This window comes from Ceratotherium simum, chromosome 33 (assembly GCF_057802395.1).
Source record: "Ceratotherium simum simum isolate JZ-2026a chromosome 33, ASM5780239v1, whole genome shotgun sequence".
Taxonomy (NCBI): domain Eukaryota; kingdom Metazoa; phylum Chordata; class Mammalia; order Perissodactyla; family Rhinocerotidae; genus Ceratotherium; species Ceratotherium simum.
The window spans coordinates 28963212-28983893 of NC_141932.1; the positions used below are offsets into that span (position 1 = coordinate 28963212).

Here is a 20682-nt window from a genome sequence, read left to right on the forward strand (position 1 = left end):
GGGTGGCATCGTCCTAACAGTCCCCAGACACAAGTGTCCTTTGCCTAGAAGACTCCAAGCCCAGGTACTGAGGGCAGCCCCAAGGATGAAGTTCTGAGCCCCTGAATATCTGTGACGTTTGCCAGAATTGTTTAATGTATAGGTCGCTTCACTGTGTTGCAAAGACATTTTTAAATAAAAAATAACTTCAACTTTCCTTTTTGCTGAAGCAACAAAAGCAAAATTTGAAAATATACATAAATGACATTAAGCAAATAAATCCCACACTCAGAAAATCACTATAGTATACAATCTCCCGTAAGTTTTTAATGAATTCTATGTGTATTTTTAAGGGAGGGGCACGTGAGACATTACTGTTTTACCTATTTAAAGTTTTGAATCACACCTTACAGTGTCTTATCTCATTTTTCTTACAGGATTTTATCCTGGAACATTACAGTGAAGATAGCTACCTATATGAGGATGAAATAGCAGATCTTATGGATCTGAGACAGGTACGTTTTGGTGTGTGGCAGGGAGAGGAGGCTGGCTGTGAGAGCTTGTTGATGCTTCAGGATATTGCATTATCACGCTTGAAGTCTTATAGAACCGCTGATGGTTGGAAGTGGTAGGGAGGAGCTGTTGAACCATCACTTCAACTTGCTACGTGAGAAGAGTACAGACCGGTACAGACACGCGCACTGGCGTGTCTGGGGCTGGAGTCTGAGTCTCCTGAGTTCGTCCCAGCCCTTCCCATCCCTCCTAGAGTTCATGATACCAGCAGCGGGGCCCCAGCTCTGCAGAAATAGCACATGCAGACATCTCCCAGGATGCGCCATCTGCTGTGTCCTCACCTTGCTCACCCCTGGGTGGTTCCTTTCCTTTCAGGCTTGTCGGACGCCCAGCAGGGATGAGGCAGGTGTTGAACTACTGATGAGTTACTTCATCCAGCTGGGTTTTGTGGAGAGTCGCTTCTTCCCGCCCACCCGGCAGATGGGGATCTTGTTCACATGGTAGGTGCTCGTGTGTTCCCACTGCAGCCACAGCTCCGGAGCTGAGCAGCTCCGAGGCTGTTGCACAAATGGGCTGTGCTCCTCCGCACTCCGGCCCCTCTTTCTAATCGTCCCGTTTATACAGGAGAGCCCCAAGCTGTGTAGATAAACTGGTGTTTATTTATGAAGGGGATCCAAGGGGAGAACTCTCCAGCAGACCATAGCTTCTTGCTTCTCAGAACAAGTGAGCTGAGGAGAGGAGGCATTTTTTTTTTTTTTTAAAGATTTTATTTATTCATTTTTTTCCCCCCAAAGCCCCCAAAGCCCCAGTAGATAGCTGTATGTCATAGGTTCACATCCTTCTAGTTGCTGCACGTGGGACTCGGCCTCGCGTTGGACGGAGAAGCGGTGCCCTGGGGCGCGCCCGGGATCCGAACCCGGGCCGCCAGCATCAGAGCGCGCACACTTAACTGCTAAGCCACAGAGCCGGCCCGAGGAGAGGAGGCATTTTTAATGCTCATTTTATCGTCGGGGAAACACCAGGGCTCTAAGGTGGAACTAACAAGAAGCAAGATTTTTGTCCCAGATGGGATAAGAGGGTGACAAGGGCAGCAAACAGAAACAGATCGCATTTTAAAAATGGAAGCAGAACATTTGATTCTTCTCCGGGGTTAGTATTTTCAAACATCAGTGTTGTTTAAATACTTCAGAGATGCTGTACGTCTTCTCTGAGTGTGCTCAGGAGTGGGTGAAAAGGAGTGAATCTCAAGAGCTAAGGGCTGTAGTCAGAGTTAAAAATTTCACCACAGGGCCGGCCCTGTGGCTTGGTGGTTAAGTGCGCGCGCTGCGATGCTGGTGGCCCGGGTTCGGATCCCGGGTGCGCATCGAGGCACCACTTCTCCGTTCATCCTGAGGCCGAGTCCCAAATACAGCAGCTAGAAGGATGTGCAGCTACGACACACAACTATCCACTGGGGCTTTGGGGGGAAAAATAAAATAAATAAAATCTTTAAAAAAAAAAAAAAAAAAAAAAATTTCACCACAGCATGGGGCTGGCCCGGTGGCGCACGCGGTTAAGTGCGTGCACTTCACTGCTGCGGCCCAGGGTTGGCAGGTTCGGATCCCGGGCGCGCACCGACACACCGTTGGTGGAGCCATGCTGTGGCGGTGTCCCATATAAAGTGGAGGAAGATGGGCACAGATGTTAGCCCAGGGCCAGTCTTCCTCAGCAAAAAGAGGGGGATTGGCAGATGTTAGCTCAGGGCTGATCTTCCTCACAAAAAAAAAAAAAAAATTTCACCACAGCAGCCGGCTACTGATGCCTTCCTTTTTGAAAGGAAAGGCAGATGACTTTTCCTTTAGCTGCCTGTGTGGTGAAAGGGCTAAGGATGATTTCTCCTTAGTCTCCAATTAGGGAGAAGGTCCATGTCTACCTCCTGGTTGACGTGTGAACTTGAAAACAGATCCTGAATCTTTTAGGCTTCAGGAAGAATTATAAAGGGTTAGTAATTGCTATATTTCATTTAGGAGAAGCTTTATTTTTTTTTAGTACACTTATTTTTTCGAGCAGTTTTAGGTTCACAGCAAAATTGAGGGGAAGGTACAGAGATTTCCCATATACCTCCTCCCCACCGCACACCCACAACCTCCCCACTGTCAACATCTCCTACCAGATGGTACATTGTTACAACTGATGAACCTACATGGACAAATTATCCTTCAAAGTCCACAGTTAACATTAGGATTCACTCTTGCTGTTGTCCATTCTATTGGTTTTGACAAATGTATGAGGGACGTGTATCCACCATTGTAGTATCATGTAGAGTAGTTCCACTGCCCTAAAAATCCTCTGTGCTCCAGCTACTCATCCCTCCCCCTGCCCCCTCCAAAGCCCTGGCAACCACTGATTCTTTTTCTGTCTCCATTGTTTTGCCTTTTCCAGAGTGTCATGTGGTTGGAATCATACAGTATGTAGCCTTTTCAGATCAGCTTTTTTCACTTAGTAACGTGCATTTAAGGTTCCTGCATGTCTTTTTATGGCTTGTTTCTTCATTTCTTTTGAGTGCTGAATAATTTTCCACTGTATGGATGTACCACAGTTTGTTTATCCACTCACCTCCTGAAGGACATCGTGGTTGAGAAGCCTTATTTTTGTGTGTGATTGTGGGTGTCTTTATCAGTATGATCAGGCCCGTCATCTTGCTTGGAAATGAAAGCCTCATTGCACGTGCATCTTTGAGTTTTATTCAGGAAGTAAATTTTGTCTGTTTTCACCCCAAAGTGGCATTAATTAGCCAGGTAATCCATATTCTCACAACATGTTTCTTTTGAATAGGTATGACTCCCTCACCGGGGTTCCGGTCAGCCAACAGAACTTGCTACTGGAGAAGGCCAGCATTCTGTTCAACATTGGAGCCCTCTACACACAGATCGGGACCCGGAGCAATCGGCAGACACAGGCTGGGCTGGAGAGTGCGGTGGACGCCTTTCAGAGAGCCGCAGGTGTGTCTCCTCGAGGGCTGCCGGGATAGAGCCTTGGCCCCGCCAGCTGGCACCAGGTACCCCAGGTGGAGAGGGTCTGAGGATCCTCCCCAGGCCCACGCTTGGCCTCACAGGCCTGAAAGGGCCAGACCAGTCTCCAGCGCTGGTGCATCCTCCCACCCAGAGAATTGCTCAATGGCTCAGACCCTGTCTTCTCAGTCTGGGTATGGCTCATGCGCACAGTGAATCTGGTGGCTGATGATTAATCTTTTCCAAATGAGTGGCCCCATGGATGGCAGCGAATGAACTGTTCCTTTGAACGCTGTGTTGAAGAATAGAATAAATTTTCCCGAATAGTGAAAATGTAGGCTGTTTTTCTTTTATCAGGTGTACCTCATCAGTGTATATTACTCTCCGTGCCTTCATATTATGCTCATTCTGTGAAGCTCACCCACTGAGGTTGCTCTTCTCTGCCCTTTGTCAAGTGACACTTAGCACCAATCTGTAGAGGACCAGGGGTCGCCAGGCTGGGTGCAGTGGGCGGGCCTGGCTCGTGGGTGTCCAGGGTCCTGCTCTGCTCCCTTCCAGCAGGGCCTGTGTCCGGCAGACTTGGCATGGGGTCTGGTGGGCACAAGCAGTGACACAGCGCAGACCACAGCGTGATCCCCCAACTGGCTCCATAGCACGTTTCTTCTGCGCTGGTCCTTGTCACGCTGCTTTGGGGTGTTACTCCCAGCAGAGAACCTTTTTGGGTATCTCACTTTGCCCTGCAAGGCTGTGAAGAACCAGACCTTTGTCCTTTTGGCTGATTGATCCCTCGGGATGAAACAGCATGCTGAGATTCCTTGTGGGAGTTGATTTCTTCCACTGTCGGTCCTTTTCTGGGCTCATTTTCTTTCTGAGGAATCTTAAGCCGGTATGCTTTGTGACCTAAGATTGCAGAGATATGGACAAAATGAAGCTCGAGAACAGAGTGGGAGCGAACCCAGAGGGGAGCGCACAGCCTGCATCCGTTGCCATCCTTCTGCAGGGCAGTTTTGCTTTGCAACAAAACCAGAGGAACCAGTCAGATGGGATTCATGGCGGAGATTTTATTTTGGCTCCAGGTTGATTGTCAGTTAATGCTGTGACAGTTAATTTTCTAAAGCGTAAAACAAGTCAGCTGAGGGCTACAGCAGGAAAATTTCCATTGGAATGGGCTGAGATGATCCTTCCTGAGGTCCTGGGGAAAGCCCTGAATTCTCAATGACCCAGGTGTTAACTCTGAGCCTGTCCCTGAGAGCCGCTCATTCTGCCTGCTTTCTGCTTTCGCCTCCGTGGAATGCCTAGTCCTGTTTGGAATTTCTCGCAATTGTCCCAGGAGAGACAGGAGGGCACAGGGAGCAGGCTGATTTCCTTGCTCGATACAGATGTAAATGTTTTGAAAGCGAATCTGATTTTGTTTTTTAACTGTGGTAAAACATACACAACAAAATGACTGTTTTAACCATTTTTAAGAGTACAGTTCATTGGCTTTGAGGACATTCACATTGTTGTACAACTATCCATCTCCAGAACTTTTTCATCTTCCCAAACCGAAACTCTGCACCCATTAAACAATAACTCCCCTCCCCTTTCCCCCCAGCCCCTGGCAACCACCATTCTACTTTCTGTCTCTAGGAACTTGACTATTCCAGATAGCTCATCTCAGTGGACTCATAAAATACTCGTCCTTGAGACTGGCTTATTTCACTTAGCATAATGTCTTCATCCATTTTGTAGCATTTGTCAGAATTTCCTTCCTTTTTAAGGCTGAAAAATATTCCATTGTATGTATAGACCACATTTTGTTTACCCGTTTATCCATCCATGGACATTTGAGTGGTTTCTGCCTTTTGGCTATTGTGGATAATGCTGCTGTGAACATGGGCATACATGTAGCAGTTTAAATCCGTGCTTTCAGTTCTTTGGGGTATGTACCCAGGAGTGGAGTTCCTGGGTCTATAGTAATTGAGAATCGGATTTTTTTAAGGTGCTCCAGGACACTGGGTTTATATTTTTGCTTCTATCATTCTCTACACTTCAGAGCAGCACGGTGAGATAAATATGATCCCCAACTGATGTGCAAAACATTTCCAATTGTAGGAGTTTTAAACTACCTGAAAGAGACATTCACTCACACCCCGAGTTACGACATGAGTCCCGCCATGCTCACTGTGCTGGTCAAAATGATGCTCGCACAAGCCCAAGAAAGTGTCTTTGAGAAAATCTGCCTTCCTGGGATCCGGAACGAGTTCTTTATGCTGGTGAAGGTGGCTCAGGAGGCTGCCAAGGTGAGCCTTCCTGGTTCCTGTGGCTTTTGGGGGTGGGGAGAATGCGTTGGTCTGGGCCCACTGGATGCAGCAGAGTCTTCCCACGGCCCATGACCTGGGCAGTGTGCCCGCCCTGGCCAGAGTGCTGGCTTGCATTTTCTTGGCAAGTACTGGTGTTTCAGATACGGATCACTGATCCCATCTGCAGCTTAGCCTAAAAACCAACATAATGACAGTTGCCTGATCTCACTGTTAACTCTGACACTGACAGCACGGGGAGCCCTTGGAGTCTCTCCCAGATTCTGGAGTGGCCTCTGGCAGGGGCTGCCACGTGGAAGAAAGGGCTCTTTCTCTGCAGCCCAGGTGCATGAGGGCCCCTGTGATGGGCTCCCCTTTCCCAACGTCCCTTCTGTTCCAGGTGGGAGAGGTCTATCGGCAGCTGCACGCAGCCATGAGCCAGGCCCCGGTGAAAGAGAACATCCCCTACTCCTGGGCCAGCCTGGCTTGCGTGAAGGCCCACCACTATGGAGCCCTGGCCCACTACTTCGCAGCCACCCTCCTCATCGACCACCAGTGTAAGGCTCGGGGGCTCGGGGGCTCTGGGCTTTGGTCAGGGTGGCGGTTTTCCTGCTTCCAGGAGATTCTGAGCTGAGTGAGAGTTGTCTGCTGCCCTGGAAGTGCTCACAGCCGGGGGCAGAGGGTGGAAGTGACATGTCAGCCCAGGCAGCTGTCACACAGGGTAGGGCGGGATTCGGGGTTATACAGTCCCACTGTGGGAGGAAGACGGGGTAGCATTAACGCTGCCTGGGATGGAGCTACAGCTCCATGGAGATGACTTTTCACCTGGAGTCCAGAACAGGGCCAGGACCAGGCTGGGACTAGAGAGGCACTCGCCTTGGGCACAGAATCTAAGGGGATGCCCCAAAACTCAGGAATGAAGATAACATTTTCATGTAATATTTTAAATGAATCAAAATTAATGCAAAAAATTCCATGGTGATCAAAATTTTAAATAAAGACACGGATCAATAGCAACACTGTGCTAAGGCACGTTGGAGCCTGAAACAAGAAGAAATTTTGATGTTTTGTTCATTATGGATTTTTTTGCATTGATTTTGATATTTAGAAAATTACAATAAAATCTTATATATTTTGATTGCTGAGTTTTTGGCACCCCCTTAAACTTTCAGCCCAAGGTGAGTGCCTCACTCTCCTCACGCTGGTCTTGGCGCTGATCCGAGGTTGGGTGGGACTTTTGATCAAGGCAGCCCCCAGAGTAATTAAAGGGGCAACGCCTGCAACCAGACTGTCTGGGTTCCTGTCTCAGCTCTGCCATTGCCTAGCTGTGTGATCTTGGGCAAGTTACTCAACTGCTCTGTGCCTGGTTTTCTCATCCGTAAAATGGGGATGTGAAGAGAAGCTATCTCACAGGGCTGTTGTGGAAACTAAGTGTCTATGCAAAGCTACCTAGTGCCTTGCACATCGTGGGCTCTCTAGAAGTGTTAGCCGCCACAGCTGGTGTTATTGTCTCATCTGTGAGGCGGGACAAGTCATGTACACCAGCAGAAACAGCGGGCTTCAGTCTTGCGGTAGAAACACAACCGAGGCAGCAACTGGACTCCTTGGCGTCGTCATGGGTGGTTTCTCAGAGGCAGTGACACTTGGGTTGGACTTGGGGCTCTGAGGAGGACTTTTCCAGCTGACCAAGGAAGGAAAGGACAGCTAGACGGGAACACTGTCTGAGCTCTGGAACGGAGATCAGAAGTGTTGAGGTGGTGGTGAGTGGCCTGGAGAGGTTCGAGAGGGGACACGTGCCCGGGAGGCTGCAGGCACAGAGGCCACCAGAGGTGTGAGGTAGGCTCTGCTAGGAGGTTCTATGAGGTGGGTGACGTGGAGGAGGTAGAGAGTGGGGGCTCAGAGCCTAATCGTGAGACCCTAGGACGTGCATAGACTTGTGGGCTGGATTGCCTGGGGTGTGTCCAGGGTGGAAAGGAGCCCTGTTGTCCCAAGTGCCTTGTAAAACTGGAGAAGCACGGAACCTGGAGATTCCTTTCCCGGAACTGTGGCTGGAGGCCTCCAGCCATTCCTGGAGATGTGGCTGAAAGAGAAATCTCCAAGTGGGTCTGCGGCGCCGTCTCCAGAGCCCACGGCCACGGGAAGGGATTTATTTGCGGGTCTCATTGCAGTGAGCCCTGGTGCGGATGAGGACCACCAGGAGAAGTGCCTGTCCGAGCTCTACGACCACATGCCTGAGGGACTGACGCCCTTGGCCACGCTGAAAAACAGTCACCAGCGCCAACAGCTGGGTGCGTGCCGGATCTCCTGTTCCCTCCCTCCCTGCGCCCCATTTGATGCCCACCAGGTCCTGCCCACAGACAACCCCAGACAGGTCCCCAGGGCTCGGAGAATAGGGTGTCTTGGGTCTTCGTGGCCCCTCTGGATTCAGAAACCATGAGGCATGGTCCTCTAGTCTCAGCAGGCTTCCAGAGCCGAGTTCTCATGGGTTCCAGGAGGACCAGGCCTCCCCCAGTGGAGCCAGAGCTTTGATCAGTTGTCTAGCGCCCCACTGGTCCAAGGGATGGCCCTTGGCCATCCTAATGTGGAAGGACACGGTGGTTAATTTTCTTATGCCACACCCGAGGACTGGTAGTGAATTGTCCTGGTGTAGTCTCTGCCAAGTGTCAGAGTGAATATCTTTTTCTGTGTGCAAACGTGAATTCCTCCACTACCCAAACCTGACCCCCAACACCCCCCTACAGTTTCCCCATGTCAGTGATGGCAACTCCATACTTCTAGAGGTACAGGCCAGAAACCCTGGACTCACTCTCTGCCCTTGTCTGTCTTTCTCACCTCGCATTTGATTAGCAAATCCTGTCTACTCTACCTGGAAAACATATCCCAAACCCAACCACTTCTTACTTACACTCTTGTCCAAGCCACACTTATTGTAGAGCTTACTTACCAAACATTGACTCCCTTAAACCTCACAGGACCCTATGAGACAGGTATGGTGTGATCCCCATTTTTCAGTTGAGGAAACAGAGGCCCAAAGAGGTCATACGGCTTGCCCAGCTTTCTGCCGTGGCCTCCTGGCTGGTCCCCCTGCTTTCCTCTTTGCTCCTTCAGTCTGTTCACGTGGGTCAAATCACATAGGTCCTCTGCTCACACCCTAATGGGCTCCCATCTCACGCTGAGTAGGAGCAGAAGTGCTCACTCTGCACTGGTAAAGTTGGACATGGATTGGCCCCTGCTCCTTTCTGGCCTCATTGCCTACCCTTCTCTCCATCTCTCACTCCTTACAGCCACATGCCCAAGCTCCTTGTTGTCCTTGAACACACAGGCAGGCTCCTGCCCCAGGGCCTTTGCTCTTGCTATTCCTGCTTTCAAGAATGATCTTCTATCAGATATCCTCATGGCTGTTGCCTCACTTCCTTTAGGACTCTGCTAAAAAGTTAACCTTTGAGGGGCCGGCCCAGTGGCGCAAGTGGTTAAGTGCACGCGCTCTGCTTTGGTGGCCCGGGGTTCGCTGGTTCGTATCCCGGGCACGCACCGACGCACAGCTTGGAGAGCCACGCTGTGGCGGCGTCCCATATAAAGTGGAGGAAGATGGGCACAGATGTTAGCCCAGGGCCAATCTTCCTCAGAAAAAAGAGGAGGATTGGCGTGGATGTTAGCTCAGGGCTGATCTTCCTCACAAAAAAAAAAAAGTTACCTTCGAAAAGGCCTTCCCTGATCACCCACCATAGAAGAGCAACTTTCCATTCCCAGTCTTCTCTTGCCTCTTCTGCCTACCCTACTTTATTTTTCTCCATAACTTTATCACCACATGATTCATTACGTATTTCTTTGCTTGTTAATTCTCTGTCGTCAACCACTAGCATGTAAACTCCATGAATGCAGAGGCTGGTTTTTCTTCATTGCTTTATCTCTAGTGCCTAGAACATTCGGTAAATATTTGCTGAATGAATGTTTATAGACGCAAGTGAGCATGTTGCATTTAAGAGGGGCTTAAGCTGTCCAGGCAGATCCTCCAGAAAAGAGAACGTCCGCCTTCCTGGGCTGACCCTTGGGCACTTCAGCTTTCCTGGGGGTACTCACGTTGCAGTTCAGGACCCCCGTCACGTGATGTTGACTTTCTGTTGGCAGGCAAGTCGCACCTGCGCAGAGCCGTCACGCAGCACGAGGAGTCCGTGAGGGAGGCGAGCCTGTGCAGGAAGCTGCGCAGCATCGACGTGCTGCAGGAGGTGCTGTCGGCGGCGCACCAGCGGGCCCGGCTCAAGTACGCCCAGCACCAAGAGGACGACGATCTGCTGAACCTGGTCGACGCCCCCGACATTCTCTGTGAGTGACCTGGGGGCCCGTGCCAGGAGCAGAGTGCGCCCTGTGTGGGAGGTGGGAGCCCCGGGCACACAGCTCCATCTGCTCATCCTGCAGGGGTGGGGCAGCCCTCGCTGTGGCTCGCGCTGGGAGGGCGTGAGACGCTGGTCTTGCCCTGGAGTTCTCATCTCGTCTGTCCCAGATCCGGGGGCTTCTTTATGGCTTTCGTCCTCATCAGCCCCTCTGCAGCATCCAACTCCCCTCCCGCCCCTCGACACTCCTCCCTTAGTGTCGGGGTGCCCTGCCACCTTGGTTCTGCTCCCACCCCGCTCTCCACCCCCTTTGCTGACTGATCTTCTTTCCCAAGCCCACCCACCCGTCTTGGCATTCTCGAGGGTCTCCTCTCCCTGGTTTGGTTCCTCTAGATTCCTTTCCTATAGTCTCACAACCTCTTTTGGGGTTCCAGCCATCACCTCTAGTCAGGGGACCCCTGAAACTACCTTTTGTCTTGATGTTTTTGCTACGCTCCACACCCACCCACACTCCATCTGCCTCCTGGGAAACTGCACTTTGCTGTCTGTCTTTAGCCCCTGGCTCCATAGTTTGAAAGCCAAGTGCATCCTTAGTCCCTCTCCTAGGCTTGCTCTTTCCCCTGTTTTCTCTGTCATTCATCAGCACCGATATTTTTTTCTAGGACAAAAATTATTTTTATTATGAAATGAGAAGTAACTTTTTCACTGATACAGTGGAATCAGGGAAAATTTTTACTTTGACAGTGAAAATTCTTCAAAGTCTAGTTCATCTTGTGTGTGTGTGTGTGTGTGTGTGTGTGGTGAGAACACTTAAGATCTACCCGTTTAGCAAATTTCAAATGTACACTATAGTATTGTTAGCTCTGGTCACCATGCTGTATGTTAGATCTCTAGAACTTGCTCATCTTGCATAACTGGAACTTTGTACCCTCTGCCCAGCATCTCCTCCTGTCCTCCTCCTCCCACCTGTGGCAACCGCCATTCTCTCTGCTTCTCTGAGTTTGACTGTCTTTGATGCCACACATAAGTGAGATTGGGCACCACCAGCACTTTCTAAGCATCTCCAGGGTGTTCGGGAATACAGAGGTGAACTGGACAGTGGGTGTTGCCCTTCGGGAGGTGGCGGTCAGTTCTCCCCGGGCGGGTGGGGGTGGGGAGCCTCCCAGAGAGGGGCCTTCACAGTGAGGAATGACTAGGATGTTGCTAGGAGTTAGGGGAAGGGGATGGAAGGTGGCCCAATCGAGGGAACCCCCTTTGTCTATACCTCTCCCACCCTGCTTTCTACACCTCTGTCCCCAGTCTCTGGAGTTCCACCCCAGTTTCCAGGGACTAGTTTGTTAGAGACAGTGCCCTGCTCCAGCTAGAATCCTGGGGTCATTGCAGTAACGTTGGCTGATATCTACTGAGCATTTGCGGTCTGCCAGGCACAACAGTAAGCACCGTATGTATACAGAATCTCATTCAAGTCTCTCTCCAACTCTGAGGGAGGAACTAGTATGGCCCTCATCTTAAAGATGAGGCAGTAAAGGCTTGGGGAGATCAAGGTCTTTGCTCCCGGTGACCAAGCTGGAAGGTGGAAGCAGGGACGGCGCCCAGGGATTCTCCTTCATGGACACTGGCCACCTCCTTGTCCACACAGCGTGCCCTGTGGCCAGGAGGTAGGGACATAACCTCCTCGGAGGGAGAGAGGGAGACGCCCAGCCCTGGCGAGGCTGTCCGGAGGTGGCGGCACTGTTCTTGTAGCAGGTGAGCCGCCTGTCCGAGCCCAGCGCTGTGTCAAGCAGTTTGTAAGAAACCACAGGGCCATCCTGTGGATAGAGGGGGTTGTTCACCTTGGTGGCCCCCGTCTTCCTCCCCAGATTTTCTTCTTATACTGTTGTTCGTGGATCCTTAGCCTGCTCTGGCTCCTTTGTTAGAAACTGACTAGCCTCATGGTGATGGTGAGCTTGAGCCTGCTGTGAACATGCTGGTGGAGATTTACGCTATCGAGGGACACAATTTGGCGAACCACTTCTCACCGTGAAATCCTCACATCACATGTTAATAACGAAAAGGGGGAGCACATCTCGCCCAGGACTTTGTGCTGAGAGACACAGTACTTCCGTAACAGCCACACCTGGAACGTAGGTGACTGCTCAGTAGGGCTGTATGAGTGCCAAAGGACGTCCAGTAGGCTATAAATAAGCCCCTCGAAGGCAAGGAATGTGTCTGATTGTCACCACTCTCTCCCAGCCTCAGAGCAGGGTATGGCTCACAGGAGGCACCAAATGGAAGGTACAGGTCACAGTGGGCCAGGGGCTGACCAGTAGTGCATCTTCTGTACCACTCGTCTAAACCAAGGGGAAGGACAAGTGACTAGGAGAAAGGTTTTCTTCCGCTTCCCTCCAGAAAGAAGACTTAGACCTGGGTTTCCAAGGATAACTTTCAATTACAGAAACATTTATGCTTTCACTTTTAATCTTCTTTTCCAGCTAAAACTGAGCAAGAGGTTCAGATTATACTGCCACAGTTCTCCAAGGTGGCAGCAAGCGACTTCTTCCAGAAGCTGGTATGTTGAATGCTTATTTCATAATGACTCAAAGGGACAGCTTTTGTAAGTTGCAAGTATGTAAAAGGCTATTTTTAGATATTTTTGAATTTTAACTAGAGATTTTATATAAGATCATTTTAATTAAGATAATTTTAAAAGGATAATTTTATTTAAAATATATCAGATACTTTAGAGAAATGGCAATTAGTGTTCTTGTATGACTGCTGTAGCACATATTATCCCAGATGGTGGTGTTAGTCTCTGAGCAAGGTCAGGCGAAACCTGCAAGGAGAACTTCCCTTTAGTTTTCAAATGCCTGATTCAGCCTTCAGATCCTACACCTAATGATGCTCTCTTCCAAAGGGCCCTTTATCTGTGTTTTCGGCTAACAAGAGATGGACACCTCCTCGAAGCATTCACTTCACTGCAGAAAAAGGGGACTTGGGGTTCACCTTGAGAGGAAACTCCCCAGTTCAAGTCCACTGCCTGGATCCACACTGCTCTGCTGCGGTAAGCCTGGACCGTTCTAGATGGGGAGCAGACTCACTGGCATCTTTGCAGGCAGTCAGACTGGTAAAATACAAAGAAAGCTGCCCAAACAAATGTATCTAGGTGAATGAATTTAGGGTTCCTTTATGTGAAAGGCTGACTTTAGGCAAAAGGCCTCTCATGGATGTTACATGCCCCAAGAGAAAAGGGTTAATTTTTGCTTTCTTGAAGCAAACCTATACAAACATCTTTTTTGTTAATGAACTTGGGAACTGATTCAGGGACTTGAATGAACAGAACGTTGCCCTTTATTTCAATCACACTTTTATAGCTGGCAGGAGCCAAGGAGGGGGATTATATTGTTTCCATTCACAACGTGGATTGTAAGTGGCTGACGGTGAGCGAGGTTATGAAGCTGCTGAAGAACGAGGACGCCCTTGAGATGAAGCTTGTGAGCCTGCTGGACCCCGCCTCGTCCATGGTGAGCGCTGACACCCCCCGGCGGGAAGTAGGCGTGGAGGGAGGTTGGTGTGAGCCCACCGCGGAGGTCTTGACCAGGCTCTGTGCGTCCCGCCTGCACTGGTAACATGCCACAAACCGAACTCCGCAGCTCGTCATCGTTGGGATGTGCTCACCTTGGGTCAAAAGGATCATTGGAAAACTTTTCTTTTGTTAATCCTGTAGATAAAAGAACCAATTGATTTATTTTTCTGATTAAATTCTTTTTAACTACAAAAGTAATACATACTCATGGTAAAAGAAAATGTTCAACTTGTACAGAAGGGCCTAAGATGATGTGTGCAAGACCCTTTCCACATGTCAGAGACAGGAAGGGTGTGTGCCCATGCTAGTTCACGTGCACAGTTGTATCCTTTTTTCTCCCAAGCGGGAGGAATCGTTGCATACATACTCTTACGCACTTGGCCGCATTTAATAATGTACCTTAGACACTTCCCTCGATAACAATATTCATTTATTCATTCAACAAATATTGACTGAGCATCAGCTGTGTGCCAGGCCCTTCTTAGGTGTCGGAGCTGCAGCTTGAACTAGACAGATAAGGTCCCTGCCCCCACGAAGCTGGCCCTAAATAAGCAAATAAGTGGTTGTGCTTTTTATAAGTGTGTAAAGAACATAAAACATGTAACCTGGTAGAATGACTCGTGGTGGGAGAGGCTCCTCTGGACGGGGCTTGCGCTGAGACTTGAATGACAAGGAGGAACATTTGAAGTGGTACAGAGGACCATCTGGGCAGGGCAGGGGGCCCAGCAGGTGCAGAGACCCTGCGGCAGGAACAAGCTTCTGCAACCAAAAGAAGGCCTTGCGGCTGGAGCTTCGTGACAAGGGAGAGAGCGGCAGGAAGTGAGGTGGCGGGGAGGAAAGGCCTCGTTGGCAGTGGTGGGAGTTTGGAAGTCATTGAACCTTTTGAAAGGGGACTGACGTGGTATGGTGTTGATTTTAGAAGGAGGTCTGGCCGAGTGGCGGCACGGTGAGCTGGCTATGGCAGTCGTCCAGCCCAGTGATGTTAGCAGCTTATGCTAGGGGAGGTGACAGTGCAGGGGAGACGGCTGGATGCACCTGAGACTTATTTTGGAGGTAGAGCTGGCAGGGATTTGTAGAGGATTTGTGTAAAAAAGATAGTGGAAAGAGAGGTGATGCCTCAGTTTTTGGCTTGAACAACTGCATTGTTTTTCATAGTGACGGGCATGGGGGGCAGGGGTGAGGGAGATGGAGGAGAGAGAAAACAGGGGTCGTGCTTTGAATGTTTCATATGCCATCAGACGTCCACGTGTCAATGTAGAGTAGGCAGTTCATGTTCAAATCTTCAGTTCAAGGGAGAAGTCAGAGCCAGAAATAAAGATTTGAGAATCACCAGCACAGAGATGATATTTGAAGCTGTAAGAGACTAAACGAAATATTCTGCGAGGGGCTGAGGGCCGAGGACTGAAGCCTGAGACTGTAAACGTCTGGAGGACAGCTGGGGAGAAGTAGGCACAAAGGAAGTTGTGAAGGAGAGCTCAGAGTGGTAGGATGAAAGGAGCTTCTGAAATCAAGAGAAGAAAACCCTGCCCGAGAGAGCGGTGGGCTGTGCTGAATACAGGTAAGGGGGGGAGAATGAGGGAGGCGGAGCTGTGTCTCTTCTCTTTGGCAGCAGGACAAAGGGACACTTGGGGCAGACATGGCAACAGAACTCAGATTAGAGAGGGTTGGAGAGTGAATGGACGGTGCGAGTCCACTGATAAGAAACGTCCAGAGTAAGCAAATCCCTAGAAACAGAATATAGATTAGTGGTTGCCAGGGGCTGGGGCTGGGGCATCAGGGAGTGGGGAGTAACTGCTGATGGGTGCAGGGTTTCTTTTGAGGGGGATGGAAATGTTCTGAAATTAGGTAGTGGTGGTGATTGCACAACTCTGTGAATATACTAAAAACCCCTGGATTGTATTAAAGTGGTGAATTTTATGGTATATGAATTATATCAATTAAAACAAAAAAGATAAGGGACTCACAGAGCACCTTGGGACAAAACGATCATAAGAAATGGTGCTCTTAGGGGCAGAATCCGTAGAATTGCAGGACGAGTGATAAAGGTCCCAACCAGAAACAGAAAAGAAGTTTGTCCACAGAATGATGAAGAAAAGAGCTGGGCTCTGGACTGAAGGGCCGGGGTAGAGGGCACAGCTGGGGGACACGTGGCCTTACAGAGCGGGCCTGCCCCTGGAGAGATGCAAGGGCTTATCTCTCAATGCCATCATATCTTTGAACCAGGCCAATGAAGAAGCTGATGTCATGTTCAATGCAAGGATTCTATACTCAGAGCGCCTGGGTTTCAATCCTGGCTTTATCACCAGTTATGTGACCTTGGGTGTCAGGGAATAGCTCTGAGCCTCAGGAAAATGGGGAGAACAGTGCCCAGCAAGACTACATTTCAGTTTATAGTAGATGTCATAATAATGATAACCATGACGTGGTTATTCTTTTCACACCGCAAGGACTTTAGATAATGACCATTGAGCACTGTTTTTTTTTTTTTTTTTTTGGTGAGGAGGATCAGCCCTGAGCTAACATCCATGCTAATCCTCCTTTTTTTGCTGAGGAAGACCGGTTCTGAGCTAACATCTATTGCCAATCCTCCTCCTTTTTTTTTTTCCCAAAGCCCCAGTAGATAGTTGTATGTCATAGCTGCACATCCTTCTAGTTGCTGTATGTGGGACGCGGCTTCAGCACAGCTGGAGAAGCGGTGCATTGGTGTGCGCCCGGGATCCGAACCCGGCCCGCCAGTAGCGGACAGAGCACGTGCACTTAACTGCTAAGCCACTGGGCCAGCTCTGAGCACTGTTTTTAACTGCCGAGCCTTTTCTTCAAACAAAACCAGATAATGAGAACAATACAGCCCAGTGCTCCGGCTGAATTGTTCCCTGCTGCCCTACTCTCTCTGGATGACCATGGGGATCCCTAGTACTCCTCCATGGAGCACATTTTGAAAACTGCTGGTGGAGTGGAAAGAATCCCAGGCTTGGAATCCAAGAGCTCCAGTCAGGCCCTGTCTGCTATCAACAAGCTGTGTGACCTTGCGCAGGTTAATACCCTCCCTGGGCCTCCGTTTCCTCATTGGTACAATGTAAGAGATAGACCAGTGCAGTGGTTTCAAACTGTGCTCCATAAAGCCCTGAGAGTTCCCGAGAGGTGTCCCGGGAAGATGTGGGGAATGGGTAGTGGGGAGCACGCTGGATGAGGACAGGAAAAAAGTGAACGGGAAGAAGGGAAGACTGGGAAAGGGAGCTCAGAGAGGTTGGGCTGGTAGCTGGGAGGGGGGACATAGGGAAAAGGAGAGCTTTTCAAAGAAGGTGGAGTGTGTGTGTGCGCCCGCGCAGCACAGTAAGCTTGTGTGCTGGTGGGAAAGGTCTGGGCGACAGGAGTGCAGGAAGGAGAGGATACCTGGAGGAGAGAGGCAGTGAGATCCAGGCACACGGGAGCGCTTCTGTTTGGGGACACATGCAGTCAAGTATAAGGCAAGGATATCAGGAGGGTGGGAGGGGCTTGAGAGAAGGTATCTAGGAGAAGAGGAGTGAAATTACCAGGGAAATGCAGGCGTGCCAGGTAATGGGGTGACCGGTAGAGGTTTGGGGTCAGGGTTGGGGGGAAGCCGGTTGGCTTGGTGAATATCCTCCAGTAACATGCCGCTAGCCAGCCCTGGGGGTCTGGTGGTTGAGATTTGGTGCTCTTGCCCCGGCGGCCCAGGTTCCCTTCCCGGCTAGGGAACCATAACATCCGCCTGTCGGTTGTCATACTGTGGCAGGTGAGAATCGCCTCGATGGCACTAACGTAAATGTGCATCTGTCTGGATGCAGGCCTGCGAGGGGCAGAGGGTGGAGTTTCGCCAGGTGAAGCATGGAAGAGAACTGAGGGTGTTTGTAAGGGAGTGGTCATGGTGCCTAACGGACTCGCAATAGGTTAAGGTTGAGAAATGTTTGCAGCCATCAAATCTACCTCCGGGACTGTTTATTATTGTTTTTAATGATAGCGTGTGTGCCCTGTAGAGCACGGAGGGATTAATGGGCAGTTTTATAGAAAAGGGAGAGGCATCTTCATCCAAAGGAGCCAGACTCGAGAGGGACATTTTCTAAGGAACACCGCTCCTTTACTGCTGCATCACTCACATTCCTCAATTTGTATTTTGAACGATGCACTCAACCACTTGAGGTCTGTTGTGTATTTCTATAAATGGCCTGGTTTCAGTGCCTGGAACCTAGCAGATGTTCAACAAACATTGGTGAACAAAGCAGTCTCAATGTTAGGCGAACCTTAGAAGCAGGTGATAGCCCACTGGAAAGTGTCTAGAAAGCAAGTTTCTTCAGATTTTCTATTGGAGTCCCACACAATCCTTTAAAAGTTCATAGTAGTGTTTTCACTTGGGGAAGATGAAATAGTTCTGGAGATGGATGGTGGTGATGGTTACACAATAGTGTGAATGTACTTAATGCCACTGAACTGTACCCTTAAAAATGGTTAAAATGATACATTTTGTTATGTTTATGTCAGCAGTTTAAAACACAGAAAAAAGTTAATAGTATCTTCACCGTGGATTCTATATTGTCTTTAAAGAGAATGAAGTTGATCTATACCTCTTGGCGTGAACTGAAATCCAAGATACATTGAGTGAAGACAGCAGGGGCAGACCAGTGTGTGTAGTGTATTGCTTTCAAGGAGAGACACATGGTGAGGTAGACTTACACACGTATCAATTCCTGTACATGAACATTCTCTCTAAAAGTGTAACAGAAATAGTGATTACCTCAGGGGAAGGGCCTATGGAAGCAAAGGTGGGAGGGACACCTACCGTTCATTGTATGTATTCTCATATTGTTGACCATGAGTATGTATTACTTTTTCAAATAAGAACCTTAACAAGTGAGTAGTGGTCCCCAGCCTAAATTACTACTACTCAGTATATTCCTTAAGAATTGTCTTTTTTTTTCCTCTTCTTTTTTAGCGAAGGAGATTGGCCCTCAGCTAACACCTGTTGCCAATCCTCCTCTTTTTCCTTGAGGAAGAGTGGCCCTGAGCTAACATCTGTGCCCATCTTCTATTTTGTGTGGGATGCCGCCACAGCATGGCTTGATGAGTGGTATAGGTCCACACCCGGGATCTGAACCCATGAACCCCAGGCCGCCAAAGCCGAGCGTGCTGACCTTAACCACTACACCACCAGGCTGCCTCCTGTCCTTGTCTTTATAATTTTATTTATTTATTTTTTCCCCCAAAGCCCCAGCAGATAGTTGTATGTCATAGCTGCACATCCTTCTAGTTGCTGCATGTGGGATGCAGCCTCAGCATGGCCGGAGAAGCGGCGCGTCGGTGCGCGCCCAGGATCGAACCCGGGCCACCAGCAGCGGAGCACGCACACTTAACCGCTAAGCCACGGGGCCGGCCCATGTCCTTGTCTTTAAGAACCTAATTTTACATAAGCATTGGTCACCCGAGTTTCAGAATTATATCAACTTAATTTTAATGAGGATGCTATAATTGCGGCATGTCTCAGACTTGGCAATCATTTATCAGCTATCTTGAGGATTTCTAACATCCTTTTTCTTCCATTTCTATGTGCAGCATAATAAGAGTGCCACATACTCTGTGGGGATGCAGAAAACCTACTCCATGATCTGCTTAGCCATAGATGATGACGATAAAACTGGTAAAACCAAGAAAATCTCAAAAAAGCTTTCTTTTTTGAGTTGGGGCACCAACAAGAACAGACAGAAGTCGGCCAGCACCTTGTGCCTCCCGTCGGTTGGGGTTGCGAGGCCTCAAGCCAAGAAGAAGCTCCCCTCTCCTTTCAGCCTTCTCAACTCCGACAGTTCTTTGTACTAATGTGAGGAAACAAAACGTTCAGGCCCGAAACACTTTCGGTGCTGACGAGGCCTTCATACTTGTGCCATAATGGAAAATTTCTAAACATTCTCAAATCCTGTTTTCTCACAGCATCAACTTACAATTAATATGTCTTTATGAAGGAAAGTAACAAGAAACCTCTAGAATTGTGGAAAACAAACTTATTCGGGGAGTCTCACCGTATTGCTGCAATTTATTTATTATATAGAGTATTGTAAATACAATAGCGTTGGAAATATGACTATTTTTAACAGCTACAATTGTGACTTTTAGTTACTATCCCAGTTAAATTGGGGTTCCCTATATTTGTAAGTTTCCAGGTTTAGGTAATAGATCATTCCTTGACTCAGAATTCAGATGACCCCAAATTAAGGCAGGTCAAGGGACCATACTAATAGATTTCAATTAGTGTCACTAAAAACTGTTCCAAAGAGCTGCTTCCTAAGGGGAACTTATTAACCTAAAATGACAAGATTTTACTATTATTTCTACTTAATATGAATGCTATTTCCAGATAAAGTCTAGCGCCAAATTTGTCATGATTTACTAGATCAAAAAACAAGTGAAGAAGCAGCTTTTCTTCGCGTTTCATGTCATTTAAAAGTTGCTAACACAGTGGCAGTGTTAGGTGAAGATGCTGTCTACAAGGTAGATTAATATACTGTTTGATACTCAAAACATTCTTCATTTTGTTTAAAGTAGAAGGTACGTAATTGTCTATTTTAAGAGTCTTTAATGTGGGTTAAAAACATTTTATAAGGTAAAGATGTGATTCAAGTTTAAAGCTCTATTTGACTTTTTAAAATGACATTCTTACCAAGTGATTTCTCTTGCTCTAAGTTGGATGACACCGAGATTCTAATAAGAGTCACTGTGGACATAGTACAAGTTATATAGCTACAAAAATAGAGCACTGAAATCTAATCTTGCGAATTAACAAGAATTGAAGTATTTTCTAGTGTGCAATATCAGAAGGGAAGCAACCACATTTGAGAAAGTGTATCCACTGCTCTTAGGGCCATTTTTGTATAAATATTTAAATAAACACATTCATTTGCCTGAGTTAAAGTTGTTTACTTTTATTTCACTTCAATTCCCTCCTCTTTCAAATCATTTCTACCCTAATGCACAAAATGTTTTTATTGTGTTTGATTTTTGAAAATTACATTTCACAAAACAGG

The 20682-nt window shown here is 48.5% G+C and overlaps 1 protein-coding gene across 1 annotated transcript in view; it reads left to right on the forward strand.

Annotated features, from left to right (window-relative positions):
• Positions 1–20563, forward strand: part of RHPN2 (rhophilin Rho GTPase binding protein 2) — a 53306-nt gene extending 32743 nt beyond the window's left edge. Inside the window, exons 5-15 of the mRNA XM_004439783.3 lie at positions 417–494; positions 868–992; positions 3307–3473; positions 5577–5764; positions 6162–6318; positions 7930–8049; positions 9890–10084; positions 12564–12640; positions 12986–13132; positions 13443–13592; positions 19220–20563. Of these exons, the coding sequence (XP_004439840.1) occupies positions 417–494; positions 868–992; positions 3307–3473; positions 5577–5764; positions 6162–6318; positions 7930–8049; positions 9890–10084; positions 12564–12640; positions 12986–13132; positions 13443–13592; positions 19220–19480 (1665 nt within the window). The 3' untranslated portion in view covers positions 19481–20563. The remainder of the gene's footprint in view (positions 1–416; positions 495–867; positions 993–3306; positions 3474–5576; positions 5765–6161; positions 6319–7929; positions 8050–9889; positions 10085–12563; positions 12641–12985; positions 13133–13442; positions 13593–19219) is intronic.
• The last annotated feature ends 119 nt before the right edge of the window (positions 20564–20682 follow it).